Source organism: Botrytis porri, assembly GCF_014898465.1.
Source record: "Botrytis porri strain MUCL 3234 chromosome Unknown BPOR_004, whole genome shotgun sequence".
NCBI lineage: Eukaryota > Fungi > Ascomycota > Leotiomycetes > Helotiales > Sclerotiniaceae > Botrytis > Botrytis porri.
In genome coordinates, this window is record NW_024066078.1 from 2193181 (window position 1) to 2204377 (window position 11197).

Here is an 11197-nt window from a genome sequence, read left to right on the forward strand (position 1 = left end):
CTTTGCATGGTGATGAAGTGTGTCTTTTTTGCCGGGGCTTGGTGTAGGATTGGGGAATAGGAGTCTGGATGGAGCCGAATTGATATTCGAAAGGGAAATTGATTGTTGAGGTGGTGTTTTGTTAATCCAGTCTGTGTTGGAAAAGTTTTGTAGAATAGTATATTCGGTGAAGAATTGATTTGAATTGATTGAATATGTTGGATTGAATTGAATAGATGAATGATAAGGGCTGTTAAGAGGATATATTGGGAGTTTTGATTTTCCTGGGGTTTATGATTTTGTGATTTTGCTTTTCGGTTTGGGATGAGGGTTGGGTGAGAAGGGGGAAGAGGGGGAAGAGAGGAAAGGAGGAACGAGAGGAAGAGAGGGAAGAGAGGGAAGAGAGGAAGAGAGGGAAGAGAGGGAAGAGAGGGAAGAGAGGGAAGAGAGGGAAGAGAGGGAAGAGAGGAAGAGAGGGAAGAGAGGGAAGAGAGGGAAGAGAGGGAAGAGAGGGAAGAGAGGGAAGAGAGGGAAGAGAGGGAAGAGAGGGAAGAGAGGGGAGGAAGAGAGGGGAGGATTGAGGAAGGGGAAGGAGAAGGAGCGGGGGTGGAGGTAGATGGATATGAGTGAGTGAGTGAGTGAGTGAGTGGGTTATGTGTTTATATTTGTGTTTGTGTTTGCATTCGAGTAAGGGGGTTTCTGTGTTTATATTTTTGTCTAGGTCTAGGTCTAGATTTAGGGTTATGCTCGAGACTGAAGTTAAGGGAGAGATTATCAGTAGAGAGATTTTATGTAGGAGGGTTTTATAGAAGGATTTTTATAGTTTGGGGATTGGAGTATTTGGAGTAGATGGATGGATGGATGGATGGATGGATGGATGGATGGATGGATGGATGGATGGATGGATGGATGGATGGATGGATGGATGGATGGATGGATGGATGGATGGATGGATGGATGGATGGATGGCGATGGGAGTGGAAGTGATGGGAGTGACGAAAGCAGTAAAACGAGCGGAAGTAGTAGAAGTGCTATAGTATAGGTGTTGTGATTAGGGATAATATGAGTTCACTCGCTTAGATATAGAATGCGGGTTTTGAGACGGGGGGTGAGGGGGGGGGGTGATAAGTAAGGTCATTAAGCCAGTATGACATGAATGTGGTTTTTGGGTGGGATTGAGTGAGATTCGGAGGGTTTTGTAAGATTTATAGGATTTATAGATTTATGGGGTTTGTGAGATTTGGGAGAGTTTGGAGTAGCGGTGGGGGAAATGAGGAAAGAGAATGAAAATAAAACTGGAAAGGGGATGGGGTGGGAATAAGAAAGAGAGAGATACGAGAAGAAGATGAGTCGATGTATTTGCTGAACGAATGAGGTGGATTGGGAAGAAGGGGGAAGAGGAGGGGAACAGTTTAGGCTTTTGGTTGATGAATGGATGAGTGGATGAGTGGATAGGGGTTCGAGAGGAGGATGAGGGGAGGGAAAGGAAGGGAAGAGGGGATGGGGAGAGATTAGAGATTGGGTGGTTGGGTGGTCGGATTGGAGATTAGAAATGGGTATGGGATAGAATGAGTACGTAGGGATGGTGAGGAATGGATGGTTGCGGAGGGGAAAGTTTGGGAACTTGGGAACTTAGGAATTGTGTTGAGGGCTGTGGGTGTTGTGTATATTGAGGACTGGGGATTAGGAATTGGGTATTAGGATTTACGGTGGGAATGTGAGGTGTAGTAGGTGCAGTAGGTGGTTAAGTGGATAGGTAAGTTGGATGGGTGCAGAGCTAGTCACGCAAGTTAGAGTGATATGTAGAATATAGAAGGAAAAGAGGGATGGAGGAGATTGATGGGATGTCGGGTCTTGGTCCTTGGATGTCTTTGTATTTATATTCGTATTCATATTTTTAGTTCGAGCGGAAAGGCTCGAGGGGAGGGGAGTGGAGAAGTAAACAAATAAATACATACATAGGATAGTAGGAGTAGAGAAGAGAAAAATCTCAAGCTTGCTTCGATGTATATAATGATATACGTGATGGAAAACAAACATCTCGGTATATTCTCTGGACGTTATTACTATTTTGAGATTGAATAATTATAGACTAGAGGTCATGACTTTTGATATCAAAAACAGAAATTCGAGAGATTATAAGACGAGGAATATTTGGATCTGAATGTGTATGTAATCCGAATTTGTATGTAATCCGCAATTCAAGACATCGATAATCCGATTCATGAGTAAAGAACTTTGACACCATAGAGATATGATCCAACATATCGCTTTCTATATCATCTATATAAATAGTGTATCTTCATACAAGATATGGAATACACAAGAATCGATAGATTAGCCAAGCTACGTTGCGTAGATAAATGAGCGGAAGGGGATTTAGAATCTAGATGTATGTATATGCGATTTATGGCTATTGGTAATGCGTAGAAGAAATCGAGGGAAAGTTCGATTAATTATGTGTGAGTTTGAGTTTGAGTTTGTTGAGCTGGTGAGGGATGTTAATTTTCTAGTATGTGTGTTATTCATGTTTATGCGGGTGGAAAGTATGGAATTGGAATGCGAAACTGGTGAAGGGGGGTTAATATGTGATATGATATGATATGAGATGAGATGGATTGTAACTTATAGATGAGAAAGGTGTGGGATTGATGATTGAATTGTTCGAGTGGATAGTTAGAAAAGGGGGGAATTTTAATAGATATTGGATGTTAGATATTAACCTTTGATGTTGGATATTAGATGTTGAATATTGGATGTTGGATGTAGAGTATGAGTAGAGTAGTGTGTAGTGAATTACTGGAGTAGAATACTAGGTTGATAACCATAGATTGACAGCAGTAAAATCGGCAATGCCGACTCGATTATGCGCGCGAGAGGGAATACCGATGGGCTGGGTAGGCTAAAATAAATTTATGGGGCGGGTTGGGTTGGTGTGTATGGAGTATGCGGCTAATAGTTAGGTTAGGGGTTTAGGTGAGAATTGTGTTGTATATGGAATTATGGCATTTTCCGAGGGTTGACGAAAGTGTTGGTTTTTAGAGATGGGTTTGAAGATGGATGGCTTGTTTGGGTTTATTTACTGGTATGGTTTTCTGTTGCTTAGGAAAGGAATTGGAGACGGAGGTGGTTGAGCGGAATGGGAACGGATGAGCGGAGGGAAGGCTGATGAGGTGTGATGAATGTCGCGTGGATGCTGTGTGAATGAGATCATAGCAATGGGCTTTGATGATAATTGTGGATGTGGACATTGATATTGATATACGGAGAATGAGTCCGAGAGTGTGAAGACTGGTCTTGGAATTTAGAAATATCATCATCATTTGATAACGGGATCGCCGATGAGGGAGAATGGGATGAACGGATGTTGGAAGTTAGAGGTTAGAGGACGGCAAGAGCTGAGAGTTTGATGTGTATGTGTATATGTGTATATGTGTATGTGTTTGTGTATGCGTGCGTATGTGATGGAGGTCAGACCTGTCAAAGTTGCAAAGTATACCTAGTAGGTAGTAGTTGAAGCCAGTCAAAGCTCGAACCTTGGTGGTTTCTTGGAGTTTGAATGGGCTAAGAGCCGACGCGATACATGGATGGGGAAAGTCCAATTGGAGCTGTAGACTTATAGATGATACAGTAGCTTGGGACTAAATTTTGTAGGCTCTAGTGTAAGTGTGTTTAGCAATTCGGATATGGTGGTTGTTGGTTAGACTGTAGACTGTAGATTTTTACCTGATATTTGAGATTCAAGGTTGGGAATGTGAATAGACGATACGGAGGAAAGGGATAAGGAGATGGTGATGTTGTGATTGATAATGTATCCAGGATGCAGTGGATGATGAAACGTCTGATTTTCTTAGCAATGCGGATTATGACTATGCAAGAGTTATAGGCATATACCATGCGAGATGGATGGGATGAGGACCCGACATGACTTTGTTTCTTGTTTCATTCATTCAATTTCGTTGAGAAGGATTGATATGCTAGATGAATGTTTGCTTCTAGAAACTCCAAGGAAGATAGGGAGGTAGATTCATGCTGAGAAGGATGGGGATGCTGGATGAAGATTGACTTCCAGAAGACCCGAGGAAGTACGTTCATGCTTGAGATGTTGGATTTGGATTGAGCTGGGTTGGTAGATTGAGTTGCATATTCCCATTTCCTCGATGTTACTAGGAAGCTCATGGCATTAAGACATCGAATCCTCGAGGATGTCTATTAATAGGATACATGCTGCGTACAGGATACACCTCCCTCGTCACTTTCTATATGAGGCTATCGTGGCGACAATCACTTGATCGGAAGGGTATGGTGGCGGTAAGATAGGATTCGAGGCTCGAGGTTATGATCATGACAAATTATCTGAGATGCGAATGTCTATGGTTGGAGTTTTGAAGCAGTGGGATACGGCGCCAATCCTATCTCGAGCCTGTCGTCTTTCCCCTCTCCTCTTCTTCTCCCGCACTTAGTTCTATGGACAATGTAACAGAAGAAAAAGACTACGGTATCAACCCAGTCCCGTCAACTACCTAGCAGGTAAGTCGAGAGTGAGTAGTAATGAGTAGTGTGTAGTGCGTAGACCTTGTCAATTGAACATCAAACCCCTGACCCACGTAGAGTCGTCGGGACACACGCAACCTAACTAGTAGCTGGGCTGCTGGGCTGGTACTAGGGACGGACCTTGTTGTGTCTTTATCCTGGCATTATCGAAGAAAATAGAAAATCTACTTCCAAATTTAATCATCATAATCAACCCTTCAAAATCATTGTGGACACCGAAAAAAGAAAACTGCTATTTGATCAAATATCCATATAGTTCAATTATTCATTTACGAAAAAGAGGGCTGTGCTGAGAATGGAAGTTAGAAGAAGAAAAGAAAAATGTTCGAGTATATCCCGATGTCTAAGAGGTATCACTTTTTATAAAGGGCATCTAGAGTCTGTTCTATCCCTCTGTTTGGCCTGCATCCTTCGAAACAACGTAAGCCAAAAAGTGTCACTAAGCTAAGAAAAGCAGTGAGATCAGACACAGACACAAACACAGACAACATCGGAGAATAGAATACCACAAAAGAACAAAAGCATATTATCGTAAGATTATTTTTGAAACAATACCTTACTTGATCTTCTCTGCCTGGTGTGGTGGTGGTGCAACCATTTTCGAAAATCAAGTCTCAGGTCTCACTTAGACGTTCCCCAGCCTTTCCCTGCCGTGAGGCCCTTGCACAAAGAATATCTCACAAGCCAACCACACCGTTCAATTTCAGCTTAACCAAACCTACATCATCAGCGCCAGACAGGCGAGAAGGCAAAAAAACAAAAAAAAAAAACATCTGTGTCTCCAAAAAACACAAACTTGCCGTCTCATACCTGGGTTAGGAATTACTAGGGTCTACCCGCTTCTAGAAGTTCAATCCATACCAACGCCTTGCCTTTCCACGCGATCCTCCTTGCACATCCTTCAAGCGCCCTGAGCATTCATTCCCACTTATTACAAAACCTCGTGGCTCCCTTGCTTCGTTATAAATCTTTGAAAGATGGCTGGCAAAACGGCGGCGCAAGAAGAATTTGACAATATCATTGCAAAAGCTTCTGCAAACGAACATCACGAACATCCAGACGACGAAAAGGATTACAGCTTTGATAGGAATAGTGACGTGGACGAAGAAGAGGAACATCACAATCGCAATATAGAAGATACAATGAAGATGCCTTTGTTTGACAGATCGAATTCGGGAGGACTCAGTGAACCATTGAGGTTGCCGCATAGAGATTTTGATAGTGGGAGGACGACGGGAGTTAAGGGGGTGATCGCTGATGCGAGAAGTTATGAAGAAGCGAGGAAGACGGGGGGTTGGAGAAATAAGTTGAGGGGAAATACAATCACAAAAGAGGATAAGAAGGCAACGTTCACTAAGGATGGTTCGGGGAGTGAGGCGGGGTTGAGTGATGATGAAGAGTTCTTGGAGAGGTGGAGACAACAACGACGAGTAGAAATGCAGAGTGAAGGGAAAGATATTAGAAATAGGAGGACGAGTCCTAGTGTGCGTCGTTATGGAAGATTTGATGAGGTAGATGCGCTTGGGTACCTTGATGCCATTGAAAAGGTCGGAAGAGAAACCGTCGTTGTCGTTTTCGTTTATGATCCTGAGGTTTGTTCTCCGATATCATTATCCCGTCTGTACCTACATACATATACTAACAATTTCATAGTGCGACGTCTCTCAAGTAATCAACTCAGCACTTCTCCCCCTCGTCGCCGCAAATCCAACAGTACACTTCGTACGCGTTCATTACGAAGATATAGAATTCGATAATGCAGGTGTACCGGCTATATTGGCTTACAAGAATCAAGGAGATCTTTTTGCGAATTTGACATATATCATTGATCAGATTCCGGACGATACAATTTTTGACACGAAAGCTTTGAAAGATGTTTTGGTTAGACATCAGGTTCTTTAAATGATGGATGTCTGTCCATTCTGAGGAAAGATGATTTGAGGATACTTCATTTCTTGTACCTATTTATGGTACCGAGAAGGGTTATCTTTTGTTGTGTTAGCATCACTAGCATACATGACATCGATTGTCACATTGCATCATTGCATCGCAAAAGACATTCTTACATTCTATACATTATATATAGACGACGTCGCGGCATTGATTCAAGAGGGTCAAATGATCTCGTTCGGAGAGTAGAGAAGAGGTGAATACCCACACTGTATGAATAGGACGAGAACTTGGGTTAGGGAATCGGATGAATGGCGTTTGGATGAGAGGAAGGAGTCACCTTATTTCTTCCTTTGTGTGTTTGCTTTTTTCTTTTGGTCTATTGGTTGGGCATGGGGTTTAGAGGTTGGGTTGATTGATTTGGCGTGGCCAAAATTCACGGAGCTTGAGCACGAGCTTGGCAGGGCAGGGCAGCTTCAACCCTTTTTTGAAATCTTTAAACATACCTAGAATTGGTATGATTGATACCTTATGTTATGTTATATTTATTTGTAGCTGTATTTACATTTTTGGTGGAATGTGTATTTTTATGAATTCTATTTACCTTTATCTGGAGTTGTCTTTAACTTTGTCTCTGTCTTTCATTCTGTGTCTGTCGCTTTCTGGATCGCAGTCTCTGGCTCTGTTGGATGTGAATTTCAGCTTATACTATCTGCATACATGTTATGTATATTACTCGGACTCTTCCTCTTTACCTTACTCACGATATGTTGATTTAAATTTTTTATATACAGTACCCCAATGCAGTAGTCCAATCTTTTCTCTGGCACCTAAAATGCGAGATGGTGGGGAAAAGCGAGATGGAAGTTATATATGTTTGAGCAAATAAGCGGGATCTCGAAGAGGAGAGGAGAGGAGAGGAGACATTGTCGGGATGGCGTGTGAGAGGATGGAGGAAAGAAAGAATGGAAAGAATGGAAAGTATGGAAAGTATGGAAGGAGAGAAGGGAAGTATGGAAGGAGAGAAGGAGAGAAGGGATCTTGCTAGGTTTTTAGTTTATATTGTTTTCTGGTGGATACTTCTCTATGGTTTTGGTTTGGTGAGGATGTGGAGAGGGGAGGGGAGGGGAGGAGGAATAGATGGAAGGGGATAGATGGAAGGGAAGGGAAGGGAGTGGAGGATTGGAGGAGGAGGGTGGAGGGTGAAGGAGGAGGAATAGATGGGAGTGAGTCAATTATTTGGAAATTGGAATTAGAAGGATGGGCTGGATATCTACCTAGTATATTCATATTGAAGACTGTGATTGAGAGGAGAAGGAGAAGGAGAGGGAGAAACTCTCGTTTTTGGAATTTCTTAGATTTGAGTTCTGGAAGGGAGGGAGGAGGGAGGAGGGAGGAGGGAGGAAATGGGGCTTCAGGGTGAAATGGATGAATGAATGAAATATTGTTCGAAATTGAGGATAGGATAGGATGGGATAGAATAGATAGAAATAGATATAGAATTAAATATATAAAAAGACGCACTCAAGATCCCTCCTAAACAACACTTCCTAAACCCACATACTTATATAATCCAACATCAATTATGAATGCTAACCAAGGTGATTTAGTTTATAGTATGTGACGTTAAATGTCAGTAACAGCGCCAAGAAAATAGCAAAATCGCTTCCTTAGCTCAGTGGTAGAGCGGACGATTGCAGTAGTGTTTCTCATGGTTCGCGTGGTTAGTTATCATCGTCAGGTCAGTCGTTCGAACCGGCTAGGGAGCTTGGAATATTAGGGATTTGATTTTGGTTTTTTTGCGGTGGGGGGTAGGCTGGAGTTTAAAGAGGTGTGGGAGCGGGGGCGGCGGATGTTGATTTTTTTGGACGGGGAACGGGAGTCCATTAATTGTGTTTTCGGTTTGTTATCCTGGCGGCGGGGTGGAATATTTATTTCCTTATTTATCAACTGAGGGCGGGCGGAACGCTTATTTTTAGTGCGTGGATGTTTCGTCCGGAAGTCTGGGAGTCTGGGTATTGCGGGATTGATGCTGATATTGATGTTAGATTAATAAGCGGGAGGAGGGAATTTGATAAGGTTATGATATGATGAACTAGGATTGGGGGGTTACTTACTCTACCTGTCTACCTCGCTCGCGAATACGAAACGCGACTGCGAAGATTACTTTAACTTCACGTCTGTGGAATGCTAGGAAAATTAAATAATAAATAATAATTACTTGTTTAGGTGTAGACGAATCGGGATTTGAATCGATTGTTGATATTATAATTTGAAATTTGAAATCTGAGTCGTGTCTCTCTCCTTTCTGTATCCGAATAACGAAATTTCAAAATATTGAAATATCAGAAGAAAATAAAAAGAAAACAAAGGAGAGCAAGAGAGATTCAGGGGATAACGTACTCCATCCATCCATCCATCAGCAATAGAAATCCTCACGTCCCCTCTAAGCTGAGCTCAGCTAGCATTCTTTCATCCTTCCTTCCTTGATTTGACTTTCTTCCTAGCTCTACCTAGATCTCACCTCTCTTGTTTCACATACATGCATACCTAGCTTGTAAATGAGAATATTTCAAGACAGGCTCTAATTTCCAATCTATTATATTAGTTTTTAGGATTGTCGGGTTTACTCTAACTGCTTGATGGTCCTCCCTATGTTTTCATTGCTTTGTTGGGTTGAGTTGTTGTATTCTCGAGAGTCGAGATGGGGATTGGAAATGTGATGAATGGATCTCAGATCTTCGGAAGAAAAAAGAAAAAGGAGGTATTGAGATTTGATAGCGTAGGCTAGTGTCAGGTGGTTGTTGTAGATAGAGGAGAGCGAGGATGTTGATATGTGATCTATAGTGATCTCTTGTTGAAAAGTTAACCTTATATTGGTAATGATGATGATAATGGTGGTGATGACGATGAGGGTTCACGAACCTGCAAACATGGAAAGTTTTCCTCCTCAAATCCTGATAACAATATCTCTGCACTATCCCATCTTACTATCATCACAGTTCAAGTGCCATGAAAAAATTCTTTGTTCTCATCCATCTTCAATTGTCAATTCAGGTTACTTACGGATATCTCTCAAAGTCTCTACAGATCGTTCGAAGGTATTTCTTAATAGTATTTTCCACGCCAGTTTGTTAAATCAAATATAATCTCTCAGAGATTTCTTGAAACAAACCAAGAATCAGGAATGGGGATGATACAAGACACAACCTATTCTTGAAACCCAGCTCCCGAATGTTCCAGAACAAATCCATCTTCTCATTCTGTCCAGTGTCTAGAGAATTTCGTGTTTACTAAATGTCTATTTCCCGCATCTATATTTTAATAGTACATTCTAATGTATACTCAGTTGGATCACAAGCTAATAGCGTACACAGCAAAGATGTTCCAGAGATAATAACGAAATCATCACGTTGAAAAGGGATATTGCTCTCGATTTGGGATTGGGATTTAGAAGTCCCTCCTCCAGGAATCAAATGATCACAGTATATGTAGGTAGTGCTCTAGTAAGCTTAGAGCTTGAAGTTTGAACTCATATCTTATGTTTCTTTTCAGTAGTAGTCTTGAATATGGAACACTTCTATAACTTTATCTGGAATAATATATTATTCATTATTTTCATTCTTAATATTTTCCAACGTTGTTATTATTTAGTAAACGCGAGTATTTACTATAGTATACGAGGGCGTGTTTTTAAAGAGGGCTCGATTAAATTTAAGCGAATTTCCTCGTTAAAATTATGCTTTATTATTCTTTTTTATATAATAAAGCGAGTTCGAAGTGTTTTGACCGCTATATTTAGTAAGCTTCATTACTATTTTATATAGTCTTAATTAGAGGTTTACCTCCTTAATAATCTTATCGCCCGTGAGGACTAAAGCTATATATATAAAAAAAATGAAAAACTCTCGCTTAATAAAACTCGATTCAAGCGATCTGATTGATTTGACTTTCTTAATACTATGACATAATATAATAATCAAAACAGAAACTATCTTTTTCAATACAACTGTCTTAATAAAATTAAATAGAAAATAATAAAATAGATAATCATATAGATTAAAGTGAGAACTTTTCATTAATCTATTTTTTATAACAATAACTTAAATATAAAGCTTATATAAGAATTGAAGTTTATATAGTATTTATTAGAATAAGAATTACATAATTATACTAATATTAGTATTAAAATCTTTCAATATTATAGTAATATATTTTATAATCTAAGCTTTTAGAATCTCAAGTAATATAATAATAGTACAAACTATAATACTATATTAACTTTATTATCCTCATGATAATACTAATAGTATTTTTAAGGCTTTTATAATACTATTATAAATATTATTAAAGGTTTACCTTCTTAATAATCTTATCGCCTATAAGGACCGAAGCTGTATATATACGAAAAATGAGAAACTCTCGCTTAATAAGACTCGATGTTACGGAGGTACTCGCACCGCAACATGGATTATAAGATAAACCTAAGGCCTTGATGTTGGAACCTACGAAAACAGCACTGTAGGGACAGTTGAATTGAAGGGTAATTAAAGATAGAGGTAACCAAATAAGTAATCAGTGATTAAAAGATAGGTACCTATCTTTTGTTGTTACTTACCCTACAGTAGACATAGGGTAAGTAACAAGCATAGGTTAGATAAGCAGTAGTACTATTGGAAGTCACGGGAGGGGTGTCATGTGATGGGTCGTCCCATCGATCCCACTGATTGTTATCAATGGGATCAGTAGGATCCCATCACTCCTATCACTCCTA

The 11197-nt window shown here is 40.3% G+C and overlaps 1 protein-coding gene across 1 annotated transcript; it reads left to right on the forward strand.

Moving 5' to 3' along the window:
* Positions 1-4833: 4833 nt before the first annotated feature.
* EAF01_003582 (uncharacterized protein) lies at positions 4834-7333 on the forward strand. The gene is made up of 2 exons (XM_038911836.1): positions 4834-6125; positions 6187-7333. The coding sequence occupies exons 1-2, from the start codon at positions 5511-5513 to the stop codon at positions 6433-6435; spliced, it is 864 nt and encodes a 287-aa protein (XP_038773071.1). The 5' UTR covers positions 4834-5510; the 3' UTR covers positions 6436-7333.
* The last annotated feature ends 3864 nt before the right edge of the window (positions 7334-11197 follow it).